This window comes from Ursus arctos, unplaced genomic scaffold (assembly GCF_023065955.2).
Source record: "Ursus arctos isolate Adak ecotype North America unplaced genomic scaffold, UrsArc2.0 scaffold_9, whole genome shotgun sequence".
Classification (NCBI taxonomy): domain Eukaryota; kingdom Metazoa; phylum Chordata; class Mammalia; order Carnivora; family Ursidae; genus Ursus; species Ursus arctos.
The window spans coordinates 30,801,525-30,827,270 of record NW_026623111.1 but is presented as its reverse complement, the minus strand read 5'-3'; the positions used below and the strand labels follow the sequence as shown (position 1 = coordinate 30,827,270).

General features: G+C 38.2%; 2 protein-coding genes across 6 annotated transcripts in view; both read left to right on the top strand.

The window, feature by feature from the left end:
* Positions 1-24,627, top strand: part of TLR6 (toll like receptor 6) — a 28,810-nt gene extending 4,183 nt beyond the window's left edge. Inside the window, exons 1-3 of one of the 5 annotated variants that reach the window (XM_048211772.2) lie at positions 5,651-5,731; positions 21,364-21,506; positions 21,690-24,627. In XM_048211772.2, coding sequence (XP_048067729.1) covers positions 21,759-24,143 — 2,385 coding nt within the window. In that variant the 5' untranslated portion in view covers positions 5,651-5,731; positions 21,364-21,506; positions 21,690-21,758 and the 3' untranslated portion in view covers positions 24,144-24,627. Of the gene's footprint in view, positions 1-5,638; positions 5,732-15,335; positions 15,439-21,363; positions 21,507-21,689 lie in introns of those variants that run through there. The other 4 variants (XM_057309921.1, XM_048211773.2, XM_048211770.2 and 1 more) reach the window with 4 other exon arrangements.
* TLR1 (toll like receptor 1) overlaps positions 15,350-25,746 on the top strand; it is a 34,450-nt gene continuing 24,053 nt past the window's right edge. Inside the window, exon 1 of the mRNA XM_048211774.2 lies at positions 15,350-15,438. The gene's annotated coding sequence lies outside the window, so the exon portion shown is untranslated. The remainder of the gene's footprint in view (positions 15,439-25,746) is intronic.

The window sequence follows — 25,746 nt, the reverse complement described above, 5'->3', positions numbered from 1 at the left end:
GCAAATGTTTAGCAAGCAGTTGGATGTAAGAGTCTGGAGTTCAGGGGAGAAGTCTGGGCTGGAGATAATAACTGGGGAATCAGCAGCAAATCGATAGTTTTGAAGCCATGAACCAGGATGAGAATGCATGGAGTTACAGAAGAGAGGAGGGTCAAGACTGAGTCTTGGCTGTGCCAAGTCAGATAAGGAGGACCCAGAAGGAGACTGGTAAGGAATGTAGTGATTTAGCACGAAGTTGGGAGGAAGGTATGTGGAAATGAGAATGGAGGAAGGGAGTATGGGGTCCCAGAAGCCAAGTAAGAAAACCTTTCAAGATCCTTTAACTGTGTTAAATACTGCTGAGGGTTCTGATCAACACTGAGAATTGACCCTTGGATTTGGCAATGTGAATTATTAACAAGAACCATTTCTCTGGAGTGGTAGAGAAAGAAACCTGATTGGAGTGGGTTTGAGAGAATGGAAGAAGAATATTTAGAGACAGTGAGTAAAGTGACTTTTTCAAGGAGTTCTGGTGTAAAGAGGAACAAAGATGAAGAGATTGGGAGTTCAAATATGAGAGAAGTTGTAGCATTATATGCTAATTAGAATCATACAGTAAAGCAAAAAAAAATGATAATATAGTAGAAGAAAGATCATGGCTAGAGTGAAAGAGTGATTTTCTTGAGTAGACAAGCAGGAATGGAATTCAGTGCTCAACGGGCAGGAGTTGGCTCTTGACAGAGTTCATTCAGGAGATCAGAGGAAAGTACAGGTAGACAGGTACAAGGAGGCTAGTAGAGTTTTGGGGGGAGGATGAGGAAATGCTCTTCTGGTTGCATTTATTTTCTGCATGAAAAATGAAGCATCATCAGCTGAGAGAGGAAGAAAGGAGGTGTTGGAAACATAAGAGAGGGAAGGAAGTATAAAATAGAGCAAACAGGCTAGGGAAGGGGAGTAGAAAGGATAGTAGGATTGCTACTCCCTCTTGAGGTTGGGACCCAGTCATGAATTTTGAGTAAAACAAGTCAGCATGGATGTGTATTTTCTCCAATTGCAACCAGCTGTTCAAGCTCCGTGTGGTCAGTCCGGTGATGAGTTGAATTTAACCTGGGTAGAGGAGAGAGGAGGAAGGGAGTTGAGGGTGAATGCAGAGGGATGATTAAAAGGCTGGATCATGACCTTTCAGTCCAGTGCAGTGGGGCCAAGGAATTATTGGCAGTAGAGGGAAAGAGTTGGGGGTGGTAGCTGGAGAGTGGGATGCTGGCGGTTGAGATTACGGAGAGGGAACGGCCATTGGTAATAATAATATCTAGGGTATCATGAGGAAATGCCTGGCTGGGGTACGTCACAGTATACGATCACTAGAGGAGAGAATATCCAAGAACTAAGAAGCTGGGGGAATGAAAGAATCTCCACATAGCTACTGAAATCACTAGAATTATGGCAGGGGCGGTGTTGCACTGGGACTCTGAGCGGTGCTGAAATGCTCAGTGAATGAGGGAGTGATGGACCTCTGTGGATGACTGCACACAGGAGGGGTAGGTTTCAAGGGTTGGAGGGAGAAAGATGATCTGGAAGTGGCGGTAAGAGGGTGGCTACATCGCCTCCAGGCCCTGAGGTGTGAGGGGTGCAGTTGAGGACAATATGGACCACTAGAGGGGGTGTGTTCAGCATGGCCTTTAGATCTCAGAGTGCCCTGGTCCTTTGCAACTAGATCGCCTAAGAGCTTTTATTTTTATTTTATTTTATTTTATATTATATTTTATTTTATTTTATCGAGCTTTTACAATAATACAGATGCCTGTTGCCATCCGAGACCATTTAAGTCTCTGAACACGTGTGAGAGCTCCTGTTTCCTCACATTCTGACCAACATTAAGTATTACCAGATGTTTTAATATTTGTCCATCCCAGGTGTATACAATGGTGCCTCCTGGTTGTCTTAATTTGTATTTTCCCATATTCTAATGAGGATGCATTCCTTACATGTTTGATCTACTTACTTTCCTGTTGTCCATCTGTTTATATCCTTTGCTAGTTTCGCCCCCATTGGGTTTGTTAGTCATTTTCCTATTGGTTTGTAGGAACTTGTTATATATTTTGGATATTAATCCTTTTGTGGTTATATGTGTTGCAAATATCATTTCCCTGCATGTGGCTTGCCTTTTTTCTTTTTATTAAGCAGATTTGGATTTTAATATCAATATTTAAGTTACCAATTTTATTTCTAGTGGTTTGTACATTTTATGATATAATTTTCATATAGGCTGTTTTAAAGCTGTTGGTAGACGCAAGTCTTCATTGATTGATTTTCCAGGAAAAGAGAAAGGCAGTTTTTTAAAAAGTAAATATCATCAAAATGTTTTGCTCTGTCTGTATTGGGGTAGTGTATTTGCCATTCTTAGACTGTTATTTTACCCATTTTACTATGACACTGTTTTTTTTTTTTTTAAAAAGATTTATTTATCTATTTGAGAGAGAGAGAGAGCAGGGGGAGGAGCAGAGGGAGAGGGACAAGCAGACTCTGTGCTGAGCATAGAGCCTGACTCAGGGTTTGATCCCACAACTCCGAGATCATGACCTGAGCTGAAATCAAGAGTTGGACGCTTAACCGACTGAGCCATCCAGGCACCCTGACATTGTTCTATTTTTTAAAATAAAGCTAATGCATGTACCTAGTAAAAAAATTTAAAAAGGACAAAAAAGCATAAAATGGTGAATAAAAATCTCTCTTTCCTTTGGTTCTTCTGCTCAAAGGTAACAGTTTCTTAAGATTTTTATGCATATACCAGAAAAAAAGATTTTTATGCACGTACCAGCATATGTATGTAGACGGTGTCAGTGTCCTGTGGCTGTCATAACAAATTCCCATAAACTGCGCGGCTTAAAACAACAGAGAGATTCATTCTCTCCCAGTTCTGGAGGCCAGAAGTCCAAAATCAAGGTGTGGGCAGGGCTGTTGGCTTGTGACGGTCCTAGGCATTCCTTGGCTTGTGGCTGCAAAGCTCCAGTCTCTGCCCACCTTCTCCCCTCTCTGTCTCTCCTCTGTGGGTCTTGTAAGGACACGTGGTATCTTCCAAGGCACCTGGCTTGGTGCTGAAGCATACAGATACTGGGGCTGGATTTCATCTGGGTTTGGACCCCCGGTCCCAGTATGCGCAACCAGGGACAGTTACTTGATGGCTTCTCCCCCAGTTTAAGTGGGGCTAGAGATAGGACTTATCTCGTAGCCCCTTGATGAGGGTTAAGTGAGTTAATATTTGTGAAGTGCCAGAAGATTATCTAAGTGAATATCTGAAATGCTCAGTGAGTGAGGGAGTGATGGACCTCTGTGGATGACTGCACACAGGAGGGATAGGTTTCAAGCCCTGTACAGCCCAGATTGTACACACATATCAACGCTCTCCTTGATTTTCTTCACTTAATAGTATATCCTGGTCTTTCCATCTCAACGTGTACAAATGTAAGGCTTGTATAGAATTGCAAAGCTTCTTACTAGAAGAACTTCTCTTCTGTGTCAAGCACGATTCCAGCCACTTTATATTCATTTTCTTCCCTAAAAATCGCAACTACTCCCATTTGGAGTAAATACATGGAGACCCTCTGAGGTTAAGCAACTTGCCCAAGACGTACTTGGTATTGGGAGTTCAGCCCAATACTGTCTGTTCCACCGCCATCCGGTCTTCTATACAAGCTGACTTCTGTGGCTTTATAGTCGCCTTAGAGACACTTCTCCGAATTCTAACAGCCTCAACAGGAATAGTCTCCTTGTTCCCGAAAACCGACATTGTGAAACGTCCTCATGAGCATCTGTTCAATCATTGAGCGATGTGACCAAATCTGCAGCGATGGGTCTATGTGTGCGCATGAATGTCGTGTATGTAAACGTGTGTGTGTTTTCTTAAAGACTTCAGCCCAGTGTTGCTTAAAATTCCCTTAAAACCCCAGATGGCCCCTTTCTCCTCTGCCTGTTTCACAAAGCGGGTCTCCCAGTGTCAGCAATACCTGCTGCTCCCTAGCTGTTTCCTTTTGCTGGCCCCTCAGAGACCCATCGCTCCTTGCTGGCCCTCCCCGGGCCTGAGAAGACTTCCTGTTAAGGCTGATGAGTAAGAATGAATAGTAAGAAACCAGCCTTTCCCTTCCTCCCGAAAGCAGAAGTGACTCTTACCCAAACGTCTCACTTTGTTATGGGCCGAATTGTAGGGTCTCAACTTGTTTTTCGTAAAGATGAGGTAATGCTGGACAATGGGATCGATTATAGAATAATTATTTAACTCATATGTTCAGTTCTTTACAGGATCTTTATTAAGTAGAAAGTCTTGGAAATTAGATATCCTGGCTGCCTGAAGCGTCTGGTTAACCAGACACCTTCTTTTTGTATGAGCCTTTGTTGATTGTTCTAAAATTATTCTAAATGGCCTCTAGAAAATGGATTTTTATTTAGTCCTGCAGCATCTCAGTGTTATTTGTTATTCTAGAATTAAGAATTAGTGCATCGGGGCACCTGCGTGGCTCAGTCATTGGGCGTCTGCCTTCGGCTCAGGGCGTGATCCCGGCGTTATGGGATCGAGCCCCGCATCAGGCTCCTCCACTGGGAGCCTGCTTCTTCCTCTCCTACTCCCCCTGCTTGTGTTCCCTCTCTCTCTGGCTGTGTCTGTCAAATAAATAAATAAAATCTTAAAAAAAAAAAAAAAGAATTAGTGCATCTATTGGCCCTTATTAGCTGCGTGACTTTGGGCAAATTCTCCAGCCTTTAAGGCTTAGTGTCCTCATCTACAAAATGGGCACAATCATAATATCTACCTCGAGGGATCGTTACTACATCACATGTGATAATGGAATAGAAAGCCAATAACACAGTATGTAGCACACCATGAAAGCCCAATAAATGTGTTTAGTAGTGAAAAAAAAGAATTAATGCATCTAATAATACCAAATATTGGTCAGAATGTGGGGAAACAGGATGCAATATCCCCCAGGTGTGGCTATATACTTATGTATCAACTACTAAACTTTCTTTGAAAGCTGATTTTTCAAAAAACGAATCTTGGACCTAAGCTTATTTTACTTTATGTATTTAATTAAAAAAAAAAGATTTTATTTATTTATTTGACAGAGAGAGAGACAGCCAGCGAGAGAGGGAACACAAGCAGAGGGAGTGGGAGAGGAAGAAGCAGGCTCCGAAGTGGAGGAGCCCATGTGGGGCTCGATCCCACAACGCCAGGATCACGCCCTGAGCTGAAGGTAGATGCTTAACGACTGAGCCACCCAGGCACCCCTTTAAAGGACCTCATCCAACTAAAGCAATGCTCCAAAATTGCTTGGAAATGGTGGCTGCGATCATTTTGGAAACGTTAAGTACACTGATCATAGAAAACAGGCCATGTTCAATAACTCTACTCTGGTGACAATTCAACATTCTGGCTGCAAACTCTTACACATAAATCTTACCTTAGAAAAAACCATTTTCCTTCACACTGAAATTGTCCTACAGTGTGTGCTCATACGAATTTAAAAATTGGATTACTGTTTGAGTCCAGAGCCCAGAAAAATCTTGCTGCCCCACATGCTTTTCACGTGATCTTTGAAAAAGAAATCCCTGCCTCGGTGTAATTCCAGGAAGACTCAACAGATGGCACAAAATCGTTTCTGAGGCACCGCTTTCCTCATACCAAGGACCTGCATTTTGTCAAGCGCTTGCTTTCCCCTGCGTTTTGAAGTTACTTTCTCTTCTGGGGGAAAGAAACACCTTGGTAAGTAAGCAGGCTTTTGTGGCTTGTTCAAATTATGGCATAAATATACCTCAAGTGTGCGAGAAAATGCCAACGATGACACAGGAGACAGGTAACGCTTTGACAAATTTGCCAGATGATTTCAAGTGTCCTTTGAAAAATGTTGTGGATGTCCTTTCAATTTCCAAGAATGATCGAAAGAAGGGTGTCTTCCGGGCCGTCTTGAAAAGACGTAACTAGCACTTGCAGCCATAATGCAGGGAAAACGCTGATGTTATTTCTTCTGTTTCCGTCTACACTTGTCACCTCTCTCTAGCTGCTCGCTTCCAGGAACGTTCACAGGAGTTTCTGCCACTGGGGCGGCACACAGCCCAAGTTCTGTGTTTCTATAGTGGACAGAGCGTTTGATCTCCCCCATCACCTGGTGCTGTCCTTGTTCCTTTGTATCTGTCACTCCTGTAGGAGCCCTTTGAAAGCAGGGATTATTTTGTCAGCGCTCTTGGTATTTCTACCCCCAGCTCCTGCCCTCCGGCATAGTGCGCCCTGAAGAAACATTTATTAAATGGAGGAAGTGCCAGGGATGGGTCTAGCACTGCCTTCCTCCAGGTCTCTTACTTACGCTTTGGCAAATAGAGCAATGCCTTTCTTTCTTTTTTCTTTCTTTCTTTTTCTCTTTCTTTCTTTCTTTCTTTCTCTTTCTTTCTTGACTTCACGATGGACTCACATGTATCTCAATGTTTTGCTCATCGTTGTCTTTTTCATAGTTTTAATTTTCATAGATTCTTATCCACCAGAGTTTCCACCCCCCCCGAAACAGAGCTTTTTCCATCTTTTTTTTTGCCCTCTTTTTATTGGATGCATTAAAGAAAAAAGAAAAAGACTTTTACATTTGGTCTCTTTTTACTTGCTTTTAAAACAAATTACAAACACTCTGACCCTCTGCTCCCTCTTTTCCCTCTCCTTTATTTTGCTTAAATAGAAAAGCTCCTGGCTGGCTTGTTAAGGGTATACACTAGAAGCTGCTTGAAGATATAAATGCCCTTGGAGGAATATTTGTGTGCGTAGGGGGAAGGATGTTCTCAGGGCAGCTGGTCAGCTTTCCTACATGGTGGCTGAATTTCAGTCCCCTGAATATAGACACCATGGAGGGACCTCTCCGTGGGTCCTTATCCACGAATGTCAGTGATCTACTATCGTGTAGAAGTTCTCTGATACATCAATATTCCAAATAAGATAAGCATGTTTCTTTAAATATAAAATATTTTTATGTTATCTTTATTTTGAGACAAATCTTTTGTTTTAAAAAAATGTTCAAAATTAGAAATTTTCAACTATATGCAAAAGTTCATAAGAAAGAAAATGAAATGTACCTGTGATTCAGAGATCACCACTATTAGCATTTGGTATATTTCTTCCTATTCTCTTTTGCCTGAGGCTTTGTGTATTTTGTCAGGTTTTAATATTTTACAAAAATCGAGTCCTACTACATACACAATTTTGTATTCTTTTATTCATTATATTATTTGTAGCCTATATTTAATATACATTTAAATTATATTTACATAACATATTACTTCAAAAGTACAATATTTGAGGCTGCATGCTATTCCGTGTTAGGTATACAACAACTGATTAAACTGTTTTCTACACTAGACATTATCATTTTTTTTTTCAATTTTTCCTCATGTCACAAGCATTTTCATAGTAATGTTTTATGTGTATTTCTGATAATTCCTTTAAGAGAAAAATCTGAGAAGTGGAATTGCTAAAATAAGGGTAAGCATGTTTCTAAGGAATTTATGTATGTGACCAAATTGCCCTTCAGAAAGTATGTACTAATTTTTCATTTCTGCCGGCAGTAAACAAGAGTTCTTATTTTAGTCACACCTGCCAATATTGGTTAATATATATATGTATACATAATATATATACATATGTATATACATATACATATATATATATTTTTAAAGATTTTATTTATTTGAGAGTGCACGTGCGTGCGAGAGAAAGTGAGAGAGCACAAGCAGGGGGAGTGGGAGAAGCAGGCTTCCTGCTCAGCGGGGAGCCTGTTGCGGGACTCAATCCCAGGACCCTGGGATTGTGACCCAAGTCTAAGGCAGAAGCCCAACCGACTGACCCACCCAGGTGCCCCTGGCTATTATATTTTTTAATTCTTCCAGTTTGGTAGGTAAAATAATCATACTTTTTTTTTTTTATCTTTAAGAAACAAAAATTCCCATTTGATTCCCTTTATCTTTTTATGCTTAAAAAATCTTAAATTATAGACATCCTAACATTCCCTCTGTAAATGCTTCATTCTATATCTCTAAAAGAAGTACATTTTCCTACATGGCCAAAGCACATTATCAAAAATTAACATTTATTATTTTTTAATAGAATCTAATGCTGGGTCCATCTTAAAATCCCTCCTCCTTTTGTTATTCAAGTAACTTCTTTGCCTGGGTCCGTCTAAACTGAGATCTAGAACATGATTCATCTAGATGTTATGTCCTGTTTTGTTTTAATATGCATTTTTAAAAAATTCAAAATGGTTGACAGGCAATGTTACATTGGTTTTAATACATTAGTATCAGTTCACAACATAGTGATTCAACAAGTCTAAATGTTATGCTATGGTTACCACAAGTGTGGTTACCATCTGTCACCATATGATACTATGACAATGACATCTACTATATTTCCTATGATGTACTCTTTTTCACCTTGAAGTTTTCATTCCATAGCTGGAAGCCCATACCTCTCACTCCCCTTCACCCATTTTGCCCATCTTCCCACCCCACTCCCCTCTGGCAACCACCAATTTGTTCTCTGTATTTATGGGTCTGTTTTCTACTCTTTGTTTATTCGTTTGTTTTGTTTTTTAGGTTCCGTATGTAAGTGAAATCATACGGTATTTGTCTTTCTCTGTCTGACTTACTTTACTTAACATTATAAGTCCATTCACATTGTTGCAAATGACAAGTAATAATTATGGTTGAGGAATATTCTATTGTATAAATATTGTATAACTATCTTCTTTGTCCATTCATCTATGGATGGACACTTGAGTTGCTTCTATATCCTGGCTTTTGTAAATAATGCTGCAGTGAACCTAGGGAGCATTTTTATTTTTTGTGAGGTTGGACATAATTTGTATTGTTAACTATTGATTTTTAATTTTTTGGTATATTTTCTGAGCAAATAATGTGCTCTTCTTTTTTATTTTTTCTTATTTTTAATTAATTAATTAATTTAGAGAGAGAGTGAGTGTGGGGGGGGCAGGGGGCAGAGGGAGAGAGAGAGAGAATCTTATGCAGGCTTCACACCCAGTGTAGAGCCTCCTGGGGAGCTCTATCTCATGACCCTGAGATCAGGACCTGGCCGAAATCAAGTCAGACACTTAACCAACTGAGCCACCCAGACACTCCAGTAATGTGCTCTTCTTAATTTGAATGTTGAAAAATTGAAGAATACAGGTAACAGCTAAGAGGAAAATAAAACTCCCTCATAATCTTACCATGTAGAGATAATTACTCAGTATCTTGATATGTATCTTAATTTTCCCACATGTATCTATACATATTTATTGCTGTACATTTTAAAAATAGACTTTTTGTCACTTATAGATGGTGTGCAATTTCCCATGAAATTAGGTTTTTATTATTTTTGAAGGCCACATAGTAATATTTAATTATATGGAGATAACCATAATTTACTTGACAACTCACTATTTTTAGATGATTAGATTTCCTTTTCAGAAAATAATTTATTTTGTACCGGCCACTTCAGCATATTCTTTTACTTGTTCTAACAGTTTTTCCATTACTTCTCTGGGGTTTTTCACACTAACAATCATATATCTAAAAATAGTGATCATTTTATTTTCTACATTCCAATATTTCTCTCTCATTCCTCCTCTCCCCTCACCTTAATTATAATGGTTGGAACTTCTAGAACACTGTTAAATAACAGTGGGCATTCTTGACTTTGAATTTAACAGAAATGCCTTGGGAGTGGGATATTTTTAAGTTAGATACTTAATATATTTTTCATCAAGTCAAAGTATCTTTTCAATATCTACTTTAATTAAAGTTGTATTTTTAGTCAAAGGTGAATGCTGAATTTAACAAGTCAATTGTTAACATCTGTAGAGATGCTCATCTGTTTCTCTCCTTTTATCTATTGGTGTATTATCATCATAGGTTTGCTAATAATAATAAACAATTCTTACAATATTAGATTCTAATCCTAATTAATCGTTACATGCTATTCCTTCAGTAAGAGCTTCTGCCCACCACCAAATGATTGGAATTTATCTCTTTTATTTGTATTTTCTAGTAATTACTCTTAATTTTATAATATACATACCTAGACTTGTAGTTTTCTAGCAACATCTTGAATTAACTGTATCTATCTATAGATTCTCCTTAATCAGGCAAGGATCATAGCATGCTTTTAGTTCACTCTCTCCCTCGCCCCCTCTGTCTACTAACTCCCTTGTAATTGTTGGCAATTTTAGTTTCATATTGTTTTTAAAATTTTTGTCATCAGTACTTATTGGAATTTAGCACTAAATTTTCCTACCTTCTTTGCAAAGTATTCCTTCTTGCATCCACTTCATTCCTTTTTTTGTGGGGGAGTCAGTTTATTTTTCAGAGGACAGTCTGTCCTCTGGTAATTCAGATGGTGGATCTATCTTCCAAGTCTTTTAGTATTTCTTTCATATATATCATCATTTTGGCCTCTTGTGCTGTGTTTTGGGAAAATTCCTCTTCTTGGTCTTCCATCTCACAAATTCTCACATCAGCATTTGCCACTCTGCAATTCAACTCATACAATGAGTTTTCCATTTCAGTTATTACGTTTTTAATTTCCATGATCCTATTCCATTCTTTTTTAGAATTCTTATCTCTCTCTGAGGATATCTATCTATTATCAATGGCTATTCTGCTCTTTTATCTCTGTTTCCTTGGGCGTTAACTTCTCTTATATCTTCAGTTTGGTTCCCTTCTATCGTGGTGTTTGTTTTGTAAGTGTCATACTTTTTGATTGTGCAACCCAAATTATGGTTGAAACTCCATGTCAAACTGCTTATTGATCTGTTTTCACAGCCTATTTGTCAGAAGGGTGGATGAAACTGTCTGTATGAATTTTATATTGCTGCTATGAAACTGTCTATATGAATTTTATATTGCTGCTATGACAAATTACCATGAACTCAGTGGCTTAAAAAACATATCTATTGGGGCGCCTGGCTGGCACAGCGGTTAAGCGTCTGCCTTCGGCTCAGGGCGTGATCCTGGCGTTATGGGATCGAGCCCCACATCAGGCTCTTCCGCTATGAGCCTGCTTCTTCCTCTCCCACTCCCTCTGCTTGTGTTCCCTCTCTCGCTGGCTGTCTCTATCTCTGTCGAATAAATAAATAAAATCTTTAAAAAACAAAAAAAAAACCCCAAAAAACATATCTATTATCTCACAGTTATGTAAGTTAGTTAGTACTCCACCATAGGTCTTGTTGGGCTTATATAAAGGTGTTGGCAAGGCTGCATTCCTTCTGGAGGCTCTAGGGGAGAATCCATTTACTTGTCTTTTTGAGTTTCTGAAGGCTACCTGCATTTCTTGGCTCATGGCCCCTACCTCATGGCAACTCAAGTCCTTTTTACATCACATCACATCACATCACATCACATCACTCTGACCTCCCCCCTTCTGCCTCCCTCTTCTGTTTTTAAGGACCCTTGTAATGACATTGGTTCTACTTGAATAATCCAGGATAACCCTCTTATTTTAAGGTCTGTGAATTAGCAAATTTAATTCCATCTTCAACTTGAATTCCCTTTTTCCATGTAATAGCATATTCACAAGTTCTGAGATTAGGAGGTAGACATCTTTCAGAAGCTAGTACTCTATTGCAGTCCAATCTGCTTGTGATTTACAGAGACTTCTCTTGGTTTCAGTTCCCCTAAAGACTTCTCTTCCTGACTTTAAGTGTGTGTGTGTGTGTGTGTGTGTGTGTGTGTGTGTGTGTGTATGTGTGTGTGTATTTTTTTCCCTATCATTTAGGGGATTTAGGGCAAGAGGAGGCATCTAGAGTATGTGCACACCACATTATTGACTCTCATAGTTTTTAATGTTTGTCACTGAAAACGTGATTTTCTTGATCCAGAAAATGTTTAGAACATTTTAAAAAGTGGTTTAAAAAGTTCATTTTGTAGTCTGAAAAATGACTTTACAAATTTCTGCTTTGGGATATTTATTTAAAAATGTATTTGACTGAATAATCAATATTACCAAATGCTCCATGAAACCTGGGGACTTAGATACACAATATTCTTTTTTTTTATAGGTTCAAAGACTATTAAATCCTTTATTATTTTATTTAGATCCTCATATGCTTATCTTATGCTGCTCGATCTAATGTGACCCAGAGAAATGCACTACATGTCTTCACTATCAATATCTCCTTACGTTTTGAGCATTTTTACTTTGTAAATTTTGATGCAGTTATTCAGTGTGTCTTTATCTCTATATTTTCATTGTGAGCTGTTTGTACCAGTATATACCATACTGTACCAGTATGAAGTAGTAGCCTCTCTTATCCTCACTGCCCAATTCTCTGATACTTTGACCTAATGGAGTATTACATATACAAACTGCAATTCCTGATGAATACAGCCCCCTAGTGTTCTTAGCTTTGCCCTTTTACAAGTATTGTTGTATGGCTTACACATCTCAGAATACAATATGCACTCACCTTCAAGTCCCTCCCTACCTCTTGTTAAGTTCTTTTATCCCCCTAGATTTATTGAGATATAATAAACATATAACACTGTGTAAATTTAAGATCTACAACGTGATAATTTTATATATATATGGCAAAATGGTTACCACAAAAAGGTTAGTTAACACATCTGTCACCTCACATAGTGACCTTTTATTTTTGATTGTGAGAATCTGCTCTCTTAGCAACTCTTAAGTATATAATACACTACTGTTAATTATAGGCATCAGGCTGCACATTAGATCCCCAGAACCCATTCATCTTTTATCTGGAAGTTTGTACCCTTTGACCGACATCTCATTTTCTCTGTCTCTAAGCCCTTGGCAACCCCCTTTCTACTCTCTGTTTCTATCAGTTTGGCTTTTTTAGATTCTCATATAAGTGAGATCATACAGGGTTTTTTTTTCTTAGTCTGACTTTATTTCACTTAGCATAATGCCCTCAACTTCCATCCATGTTGTCACAAATGGCAGGCTTTCCTTCTTTTTATGCCTAAATAATATCCCATTATATCTATCTATTTATCTATCTATCTATCTCACATTTTCTTTACCTATTCATCTGTCATTGGACACCTATGTTGTTTCCATGTCTTGGCTATTGTGAATAATGCTGCAACGAATATGGTGATGCATGATTTTTTAAGACCGTGATTTCATTGCCTTTGGATATATGCCCAGAAGTGGGATTGCTGGATCATGTGCTAATTCTATTTTTAATATTTTGAGGAAACTACTGTTTTCCACGATGGCTGTACCAATTTACCTTCCCACCAATGGTGCACAAGGGTTTCCTTTTCTCTACATCCTTGTCAACACAGGTTATCTTTTGTCTTTTTGATATCCATTCTAACAAGTGTGAGCTGATAGCTCATTGTGGTTTTGATTTGCATTTCCCTGATGATCAGTGATGTTGAGCATCTTCTGATGTACTAGTTGGATATTTGTATGTCTTCCTTGGAAAAATGTCTATTCAGGTCTTCTGTCCATTTTTAAATCAAATTATTTTTAAAAATATATTGTTATTATTATTCCCTATTGAATTGTCTGAGTTCCTTATATATTTTGGATCTTAATCCCTTATCAGATAATATGATTTATAAATATTTTCTTCAATTTTGTAGGTTGAGTTTGCATTTTGCTGCTTTTTTCTTTTGTTGTACAGATGCTTTTTAGTTTGATGTAGCTTCATTTGTTTATTTTTATTTTTGTTGCCTATGTTTTTCGTGTCAGATCCAAAAAATTATTGCCAAGACCGATGTCAGGGAGCTTTCCCCCTATATATTCTTCAGGAACTTTATGATTTCAGGTCTTATAGTTAAATTTTTAATCATTTGGAGTAAGTTTTTTTGTAAGTGGGGTAAGATAGGGGTCCAGTTCTTTTACATGTGCATATCCAGTTTTCCCAACACCATTCACTGAAGATAATACATTTTCCTTATCAAGTATTTTTGACTCCCTTGTCAAATGTTAGTTGACTGTATATGCATGGATTTATTTCTGGGCTCTTGATTCTGTTCCACTGGTCTACATGTCTGTTTTTATGCCAATACCATACTGTTTTGATTATTACAGCTTTGTAGTATAGTTTGAAATCAGGAAGTGTGATGCCTCTAACACAGTTCTGCCTTAGGATTGCTTTGACAGTTGGAGTCTTTCGTAATTTCATATGAATTTTATAATTCTCTTTTCCACTTCTGTGAAAAAAGCCCTTGGAATTTTAACAGAGATTGCACTGAATCTATAGATGGCTTTGGGTAATGTGAACATTCTAACAGTATAATTCTTCTGATTCATGAATACAGGATATCTTTCTATTTATTTGTGTGTTCTTCAACTTCTTTCATCAATGTCTTATAGTTTTCAGTATACAGGTCTTTCACCTCCTTGGTTAAAATTATTCCCAGGTATTTTAGTCTTTTTGATGCATTTGTAGTGGGATTTTTTTTTTTTCATTTCTTTTTCAGATAGTTTGTTGTTAATACATAGACATGTAACTGTTTGTATGTTGGTTTTGTATCCTGCAACCTTACTGAACTTAATAGTTCTAACAGTTTTTTCATGAAGTCATTCAGACTCTCCACATATAAGATCATACATCTGCAAACAGAGATATGCAAACAGAGGGAGAGAAAATTCCTTCCCACCCTTTGTGAAGGAGTCTTTTCCTGAGACAAAACTTGAGTAGGATGGATTTCCCTTAATATGGCTCCTGATCCCTTTTCATGGATGTAGATGCTTTTCAATCCCACCACTAATTTTCTATCCTTCTTTGTTTTTGGTGGCAGGATGGGTTTTTAAAAGTTTCTATGTTTTCATGGGTATTTTGGTGGCAACTGGAAGAGGCTCTAGAAGAGAAGCAGTGAGGGACTTTTAAAAATTTTGTTATTTATTTATTTATTTATGAGAGAGAGAGAGAGAGAGAGAGAGTGGGGGGGTAGGGGGTGGGGAGCAGAGAAGTAGGGGGAAAGAATCTCAAGCAGACTCCATGCAGAGTGCAGAGCTGAGATGGGGTTGATCTTATGACCCTGAGATCATGACCTGAGTCGAAACCAAGAGTTGGACACTTAACCGACTGGACCACCCAGGCACCCCTAGAGACTTTTAACCATATGCCATTTTGTAATGAAATTCTCCAGCCCAGAAGAGTTTTACTCTTCTGAAGAATGGTTAATAGAAACCCTACTTATCTCTTAACTGTTTTACTATTTCCAATATACCTTCAGGTGATGAACAATAAGTAGTCAACATCTGCTTTCAATTGTTCCTGCTATGCAAGGCCCTACTTAAGAAATGTTGTCTGTTCTTGTCTCCTGGGAGCTTCTAGATGTTTACGTGTGCAGATCAGCTCTTGAATAGGGTAGAGCGGACCTCACATTCCAACCGTTTGTACCAGTCTCAAGTATGGCATCTGTGGATTCGTGCACCTGCCTCCACCCTTCAGACAGGTAATCTTTTCTCATTCACTCAGCATCAGTGTCATGAACATCAACACCTGTAATCTGTTGTAGTACGGTGAGACTTTCTGGGCTCTGGGGAAAACTGTTATCCCACACATACAGCAGCTTCTAATAGACATGCCTTCTGACTTCTTCAGTGTACTTTTTAATATTTCACTGTCTTTTCCTGTTTTATCAGCATGTCAACTGTAGGAACTCGATGTTTTCAGATTATCAAATGCCCATTTCTGTCTCTCTCAATTTGTGGCTTTTGATCTAGTGTGAATTGGAAAAACACATATCCATTTTTATGGGAATTATGTCAAAGAATGAGATCCTATGACAAAAAAAAAAAATTTCCTGTGCCCACAAAGGATGGAGTCTATGTTATCTCATCTGCCTCTTCCCGGTCTGTGAGAGCACCTCTAACGTCTACCTGTAGGTGCTTCCAGGCAGGTGTGGTTGTGGGCACTCTTTGTAGGTGGAGGATGCTGCCCTGTGGCCAGCACAGCTGCCACTGCTGCTTTTAGGATGCTGCATGGGAAGGGGGCAGCTGTGGAGCCCTGTCTGTCCTGCTAGCTTTTGTTCCCTGCAGGGGCTCATAAATGCTTTTGCATACAGATCAAAGCTGGAATGGTATAGACTCATGAATGTATGTCTTAGTTTCTGGGACTAGCTTCTTGCTTGATCTTTTGCACAGTTATAGTCCCACTGCTTTGTCTCAGTCACAAACATGGGGTCCATGGGCTGCTGTGCCTGCTTCTACCCCTCAGCCAGTCAAAAATGTCTAGTTTGGTGTGTATTAATCATATCTTCTCAAATAGCTCCATGAACAGTGGTATCATCTCTGCCAGCCCAGCTACAACTGGTTTTGGTGAGGTCCAATTCATGGAGGTGGAGGGAGTAGGTGGTTCTTCCTTATGACACAAACTTGGCTCTGTTCCAATCTTCAACCTCACAGAACGATCTATCCTGTCATGTACCACAGAGATTTAGGCATCAAGCCACAGGTGGATGGACCTTCCACCCTGTCACCCACTTCCCTCCCCATTCCTTTTTTTTAAAAGACTTATTTGATTTTACTTGAGAGACAGAGCATGTGAGCATGAGCAGGGGGAGGGACAGTGGGAGAGGGAGAGAGAATCCTCAAGTAGACTCCCTGAGCATGGAGCCCAATGTGGGACTCGATCTCACGACACTGAGATCATGACCTGAGCCAAAATCAAGAGCTGGATGCTCAGCCCACTGAGCCACCCAGGTGTCCCCCATTCCTTTTATCTCATGTTGCCTTGCCCAAACTGAGTTGAGGATCTCAAAGTCTGGCCAACTGCATGCTATGGCTTCACAATGACCACCAGGAGCTTATCTCATGCTCATCTAATCATTCAGACTCACAAGCCCTCATAGGCCACACCTGGTCCACTTTTCTTGGAAAGATATAGGAGAGGAAATACAGCACAGGCTTCTTACTTTGCACATAGAGTTCACACACAGTCCTTTTAATATGGATGCTATTTACCATTCAAGAGTCATTGTTACCAAAAAGTAATGTTTTCTGGTAACAAGGGACATTCTACATGTGTTAGGTTTTCAGAAAAGAGCTAGAAAGTTAATCCTAGGTAAGATTAGTCACTAGAGAAAGAGATAAATGGGTTTTATTAACCCTTCACCCATGAGAAGTCACTGGTTACAGCAGATGGCTGAGTTTAGTGCCAAATTAAATACTGGTGTAGACTCTTGAGAACGTCTTGTAATTTCTGGAAATAGCTCCTTGATTGCCCTTGTGTACAATTTTAGATTACCAAACTGAGTGCTACAACATTTTGGAGGGATAAAGGACTGCCTTGTAAAAGAAAATATAGTATCTTCTAAGTCCAATGAAAAGAGGCCATAGTTATGTCATTAACTTTTAAGACAGTTGATTTAAAACCTTTGTCTAGAAAATCAATGCCTGTGATTCTTCAGAAACCATTTCTATTAATTTCTTCTTCTCCTTTTTTCCCTATTTTTAAAAATCCATTTTGATTTTATTTTTGTGTATGGTCCAGTTTTCCCAACACCATTTTTTGAAGAGACTGTCTTTTCCCCATTGTATAGTCTTACCTCCTTTATTGTAGATGAATGGACCATATAAAAGTGGGTTTACTTCTGGGCTCTCTGTTCTGTTCTGTTGATCTATGTGTCTATTTTTGTGCAAGTATAGTTTTTTTAATTACTACAGCTTTGTAGTATATCTTGAAATCTGAGGCTGTGATACCTTTGCTTTGTTCTTCTTTCTCAAGATTGCTTTGGCTAGTCAGGGCCTTTTGTTGTTCCATACAAATTTTAGTATCTGTAAAAAATGAGGTTGGTATATTGACAGAGATTGCATTAAAATCTGTAGATTGCCTTGGGTAGCATGGACATTTTGATAATATTGATTCTTCCAATCCATGAGCATGGAATATTTTTTAATTTGTTTGTGTCATCTTCAATTTCATTCATCAGTGTTTTACAGTTTTGGGAGTACAGACCTTTCACCTCCTTGGTTAAGTTTATTCCTAGGTATTTTATTATTTTTGATGCAATTGTAAATGGGATTGTTTCTCTTAATTTCAAATTGGACAACAGAAGAAATGGATAAAATCCATTTGTAACCTTCCAAAACTGAATCAGGAAGAAATAGAAAATTTGAACAGACTGATTACTATTAATAAAATTAGATCACTATTCAAAAAACTCCCAAAGAACAAAAAGTCCAGGAGCAGCTGGGTTCACAAATTCTACCAAACTTTAAAGAAGAGTTAATAGCTGGTCTTCTCAAACTATTCTTAAAAAAAAACAACAACAACAACAACAACAACAACAAAAAACCCAAAAAAACAACACCACACGCCACAGAAAGGGATGAAAAGCTTCCAAATTCATTCTAAGAGGCCAGCATTACTCTGAAACGAAAACCAGATAAAGACACTACAAAAAAAGAAATACAAGCCAATATCTCTGATGAACATAGATGCAAAAATGCTCATCAAAATACAAGCAAAATGAATCCAATAATACAGTAAAAAAAAAAAAAAAAAAAAGCACTCACCACTATCAAGTACGATTTATTCCGGGAATGTAAGCGTGGTTCAGTATTTGCAAAGCAATCAGTGTGATACATACAACAAAAGAAAGGATAAAACCATATGATCTTCTCCATAGATGCAGAAAAAGCATTTGACAAAGTATAACATCCATTCATGATAAAAACTCTCAAATCAAAACAGGTTTATAGAGAACATGTCCTTATATGAAAAACCCATAGCTAACATCATACTCAATGGTGAAAAACTGAGAGCTTTTCCTCCAAGATCAGGAACAAGATAAGGATGTCCATTCTCACCACCCTTATTCAACATGGTACCAGAAGTCCTAGTCACAGCAATCAGACAAGAAAAAGAAATAAAAGGCGTCCAAATTGGCAAAGAAGTACATTTTTATTATTTGCAGATGACATGATACTGTATGTAGAAAACCCTAAAGAATCCATCAAAAAACTACTAGAATTGTTAAGTGAACTCAGTGAAATTGCAGGATACAAAATTAATATGTAGAAATTTGTTGCATTTCTATATACTTCTCCTCTTTTTAAATTAATGGACTCTATTTTTTTAAAGAAGTTTCAGTTTTATAGAAACATTGAGCAAATAGTCCAGGAGTTCCCATATACCCCTTCTTCACTGTGTACAGCTTTTCCTATTACAACATTTTGCATTAGTGTGGTACATTATATAATTGATATATTATTGTTAACTAAGGTCCATAATTTACATTTGGATTCAGTCTTTGTGTTGTATAGTTCTTTGGGCTTTGACAAATGCAGAAGGTCCTGTATCCACCATTACAATATCATATGGAACAGTGTCACTGTCCTAAAAATCCTCTGTGCCCTGGTTATTCATCCCTCTCTTCTCCCAAACACTAGCAACCATTGATCTTTTTATTTTCTCTTTGGTTCTGCCTTTTTATGAATACCATAAAGTTGGAATTATACAGCATGTAGCCTTTTCAGATTTGTTTCTTTTACTTAGAAACATGCATTTGGTTCCTCCATGACTTTTTGTGGTTTGATCACTCATTTATTTTCAGCACTGAATAATGTTCCATTGTATGGCTGTACCACAGTTTGTTTATCTTTCTACCTACTGAAGGACATCTTGTTGCTTTCAGTTTTTGGTAGCTGTGAATAAAGCTGCTAAAACATCTACATGCAAACTTTTTCAGTGAACTAGATTTTCAGTTCATTTGGGTAAATACCCAGGAGTGTGATTGATGGATCATATGGTCAGAGTATATTTATCTTTGTAAGAAACTGGCAGACTATCTTCCAAAGTGTCCGTACCATTTTGAATTTCCACCAACAATGAATGAATGTCCCTGTTGCTCCATAGCCTCACCAATATTTGGTGTTGTTTCAGGATTTTGGCCACCCAAATGGGAATGTAATGGTATTTCATTATTTTAATTTACAATTCTCTGATGACATATGATATTGAGTATCTTTTCATATACTAATTTGTTATTTGGTGAGGTCACTGCTCAGATCTTTTGTCCATTTTTAAATTGTTATTTTCTTATTGCTGAATTTAAGAGTTCATTGTGTGTGTGTGTGTGTGTGTGTGTGTGTAAAACACAAGTTTGTTATCAGGTATATGTTGTGTAAATATTTTCTTCCAGACAGGGGCTTGTCTTTTCATTGTCTTAATGGTGTCTTTTGCAAAGTAGAAGATTTTAATTTTAGTGAAGTCCAACTTAACAATGTTTTCTTTCATGGATTGTGCTTTTGATGTTGTATCTAAAAAGTCACCTCCAAACTGAAGATCACCTAGATTTTTTTCCTATATTATCCCCTAGAAGTTTTCTAGTTTTACAGTTTACATTTAGGTTTATGATCCATTTGGGGGTTATTTTTGTAAAAGGTGTAAGGTCTGTATTAGACCCTCCCCTCCTTTTTTTTTGATTGTTTGTTTTTGTTTTGTTGTTGTTGTTGTTGTTGTTGCATGTGGCTGTCTTATAGTTCTAGCACCATTTGTTGGAAAGACTATCTTTTCTTTACTGAATTGCCTTTGCTTCTTTGTCAAAGACCAGTTGGCTATATTTGTGTAGGCCTATTTCTGACTTCTTCATTCTGGTCCATTGATCTCTCTGTCCATTCTTTCACCAATACCATACTGTCTTGTTTACTGTAGCTTTATAGGAAAGCTTGAAGTTGGGTAGTGTCACTTCTCTAACTTTGTTCTTTTCTTTTTTTCTCCTATAAATGGATAATACTTTCTAATTTATTTGCATGCCTTCTATTGTTTAAAGTAGGCATTTTGAATGTTGTAATGTGGTAACTCTGGAAATATTACAATGTGGTAACTCAGATTCTCCTCTCTCCCATGTTTTGTTGCTGCTGCTTGTCGTGGGGTGTGGTTGGTTGTTTGCTTAGTGACTGCTCTATTGTGTAAGGACTGTATTTTTTGTTATGTGTGGCCATTGAATTCTCTGCTCCATTAGCTTAGTGGCTAGCTTGTGCTTGGTGGAGATTTTACTTAAACATCTAGAGAAAAAATAAAACAAAACTTCTGATCTTTGTAGATTGGCTCTTGATTTCTGGCATTTTCTCAGTGCTTATCCAGGCTCTTTACAGCTCTGCCCTAGCTTTCACTTTCTGCTTTCACAGAGCCAAAGGTCAGCCAGAGGTGAAAATTTAGGATTTTCTTAGATCTTTTGAGCTTCCACACAGCCCTGGACATATGCGTAGTTTTCTAGATTTCATGATATACATGGAGTTTTCCAAAGACTTTTTTCTCCCCTGTATCTATTTTCCCAGCCTCTTCCTTCCCTGGCTTTTTGGTGTGTGTGGTGTTTGTCACATTTGGTATTCCTTGTTCTAGGTGCCTGTGGCTAATATGTTTGCTTTTAAAGATTTTCAGTAAACAGTATCCAGGAGGCTGCTCCAGCCCTGAGAAAGTTCTGAAGAGGGTGAAACAAAGCTGAGCCCCTGAGTGGATCCCTCAGAGAGTACCCAGACAGGATAAAACACAGAACCATAATTCTTTGGTAATAAGGTCTGTATTGCCTCCCCTGGCACCAGCAAGCTGCGTAACTGGGAAAATATCACACTTAATTACGTGGGCAGAAATGACTCTGATAGTGAATGAAAAAGATCATTAAGATTTTGTGTTTCGAAAGTGAAGGTTTGAAAGCAATTCTCCAATAGTTATACAACTTAATGTTTATTATATTTCTAGAATTTGGACACATATCAAGATGCTCTGAGGAACAGCAACAACGCTTTGGGGAATAGCCATCTCAACATCATGACCAAAGACAAAGAATCTATCACTGGGAGCTTTTACTTTGTGTACACGGTCACCTTAATAGTTGGAACCATAATCCAGTTCTCTGATGAAAGTGAATTTGCAGTAGACATGTCAAATATGAAGCTTACTCATGTCCCAAAAGACCTGCCACCAAAAACCAAAATCTTAGATATTTCTCAGAACAGCATATCCGAGCTTCACATCTCTGACTTGAGCTACCTCTCAGGGCTAAAAGTTTTGAGACTTTCTCATAATAAAATCTGGTACCTTGATTTTAGCATTTTCAAGTTCAACCAGGATTTGGAATATTTGGATTTATCTTACAATCAGTTACAGAATATATCCTGCCATCTTATCACAAGTCTCAAGCATTTAGACCTCTCCTTCAATGACTTTGATGTCCTGCCCATCTGCAAGGAATTTGGCAACTTGACACAACTACATTTCCTAGGATTAAGTGCTACAAAGTTACGACAATTAGATCTGCTCCCAATTGCTCATCTGCATCTAAATTATATCCTTCTGGATTTAGAAGGTTATTACGCAAAAGAAACAGAAAGTCTTCAAATTCTGAATACGAAAACACTTCACCTTGTTTTTCATCCAGATCAGTTATTCTCTGTCCAAGCGAACATATCAGTTAATAGTTTAGGGTGCTTACAACTGACTAATATTATACTGAATAATGACAACTGTGAAGTTTTAACTAAATTTTTATCAGGACTCACTAGAGGTCCAACTTTATTGAATTTTACTCTCAAACATATGAAAACAACTTGGAAATGCCTGGTTAGAATTTTTCAATTTCTTTGGCCCAAACCTATAGAATATCTCAGTATTTATAATTTAACAATAGTTGGAAGTATTGATGAAGAAGATTTTCATTATTCTGAAACAGCACTGAAAGCATTGAAAATAGAACACGTTAAAAATGAAGTTTTTATTTTTTCACAGACAGTGTTGTATACAGTTTTTTCTGAGATGAACATTATGATGTTAACCATATCAGATACACCTTTTATACACATGCTTTGTCCTCCGCCATCAAATGCATTTAAGTTTTTGAACTTTACCCAGAATGGTTTCACAGATAGTGTTTTTCAAAATTGTTCCCAACTAGTTAGATTGGAAACACTTATCTTACGAAAGAATAAATTAAAATCCCTTCACAAAGTAGGTCTCATGACTAAGCATATGACATCTTTGGAAATACTGGATGTTAGTGGGAATTCTCTGGAATATGATAGAGATGATGGAGATTGCACTTGGGTTGGGAGTATAGTGGTGTTAAATTTGTCTTCAAATATCCTTGCTGACTCTGTTTTCAGATGTTTACCTCCCAAGGTCAAGGTACTTGATCTTCACGATAACAGAATAAGGAAAATTCCTAAACCAATCATGAAACTAGAAGCTTTGCAAGAACTCAATGTTGCTTCCAATTCTTTAGCCCACCTTCCTGACTGTGGTACCTTTAGCAGCCTTTCTGTACTGATCATTGACTCTAACTCAATTTCCAACCCATCAGCTGATTTCTTCCAGAGCTGCCAGAAGATTAAGTCCATAAGAGCAGGGAACAATCCATTCCAATGTACATGTGAGCTCAGAGAATTTGTCCAAAGTCTAGGCCAAGTATCAAGTGAAGTGGTAGAAGGTTGGCCTGATTCTTATAAATGTGACTATCCAGAAAACTATAAGGGAACCCCATTGAAGGACTTCCACGTGTCTCAGTTATCCTGCAACACGACTCTGCTGCTTGTTACCGTTGGGGTCACTGTGCTGGGGTTGACAGTTATTGTGACTGCCCTCTGTATCTACTTTGATCTGCCGTGGTATCTCAGGATGATGTATCAGTGGACCCAGACCCGGCGCAGGGCAAGGAACACACCCTTAGAAGAACTCCAAAGAACCCTCCAGTTCCATGCTTTTATTTCATACAGTGAACATGATTCTGCTTGGGTGAAGAATGAACTGGTACCTTGGCTAGAAAAAGAAGATATAAGGATTTGTCTCCATGAGAGAAACTTCGTTCCTGGCAAAAGCATTGTGGAAAATATCATAAACTGCATTGAGAAAAGTTATAAGTCGATCTTTGTTTTGTCTCCCAACTTCGTCCAAAGTGAGTGGTGCCATTATGAACTCTACTTTGCCCACCACAGTCTATTTCATGAAGGATCTAATAACTTAATCCTGATCTTGCTGGAACCCATTCCACAGAACTGCATTCCCAGCAAGTATCACAAGCTGAGGGCTCTCATGACACAGCGGACTTACTTGGAATGGCCCAAGGAGAAGAACAAACATGGACTTTTTTGGGCTAATATTAGAGCTGCTTTTAATATGAAGTTAACACTAACTGGTGAAAACAATGTTGCAGAAACTTAAAGTCAGGAAATTCTATTTACGAAACCGTCATTCATTTGGATTCTGGTGAACGTGATGGTTTTAAGTTGCTGTCTAGGTGGTGCCTCTATTAGTTCTACACATTCGGGGAAGAATTAATGAAAACTATGTTTCAACTAAGCTAGGGAGCAAGGCTGGAGGCTGAAGTGGTGCTCAAACTTGCCTATTACAGGTACCTCAGTCCCTTCTGGTTCAACCATTCTGTTTCAAATGGAAACACTCTTGAGTAAAGCTCATTCAAGGACCTGTACTCTCCCTTCTCCTTTTCCAAATGGATTCTGTGTGAACAGGAATTTTTGGGATTTCATGGCAGCAAGAAAAGGGTCAACCTCAGAAGTGTACACAGTGGCCCTTGGAGTGTCTTACGGAGCCTCACTGGCCTCTGGGTGAGCTTTGTCATCCTGTTCAACTTTGGAGCTTGGGAAAAAAATTAGACCAGTTGTGAAAAATAAAGATTTTTTGTTCACATCGGAGTATATTATTTTTTACCCTGCCACACAAATATGTAGTTAACCAGTGGGGACTCATGACAATAATTTATATATATAAAGGGAAATACAGTTGACCCCTGGGCAACATGGGTTTGAACTGCATGGATCCACTTGTACGTGGACTTTATACAGTGCGGTACTATGTAAATATATTTTCTCTTCCTTGTGATTTTCTTAATGTTTTCTTTTTTCCCCCCAGTTTTATTGTGAGAACACAATATATGATACCCATAACATATATAAAATGTGTTAATTGTTTAAGTTATTGATGAGGCTTCTGGTCAACAGGAGGCCATTAGTAATTAAGTTTTGGGGGTGTTAAAAGTTATACACAGATTTTTTACTAATTAAGTTTTGGAGGTATTATAAGTTATACACAGATTTTTGACTGTACAAGGGGTCAGCACTACTAACCCCGACATTGTTCAAGGGTCAACTATATAGCCTACAGTCACAGGCTGTTGAGGGCAAAGGCGTGGATTTATTTGCTTGCAAAGGAAACTCAGAGCCACATTTATTTATAACTGGTTACTGAATAGGACTTTTCTGGTTGTCTTAGAATTTTAGCAAATGGCTGCCTTCTTGCTGTGTCTTTAGATGGCCTTTCCACTGTATGCACACATCCCTGATGTCTCTTCCTCTTATAATAAGGACACCAGTCATATTGGATTAGGGTCCTACCCTTATGACCTCATTTAACCTTAATTACCTCTTCAAATATCTTCCCTATCTCTGAACAGAGTCACATTCTAAGGTACTGGGGGTGAGGGCTTCAACATGTGAATTTTGGAGGGGACACAATTCAGCCCCTAACAGATGACTATGCAGATAAATTAAAAAATGTTGTGAGAGAGATTGTTAGTTGTCACCAATATCCCCTCACCCTTTATTTAATTAATGTGTGAGTTTTTTCAGGGCACTGACAATCCAGATAGAGAGTACAATTCCCAGCCTCCCTTGCAGCTTGATGTGGACATGTGACTGAAATCTGGTTGTGGGATGTATCTGGAAACTGGGTCATATCTCTAAGAAAATGAGTATGGATTCCTTTGACCCTTTTACCCTTCTCCTGGATAGGAGATACAAACTGGAGG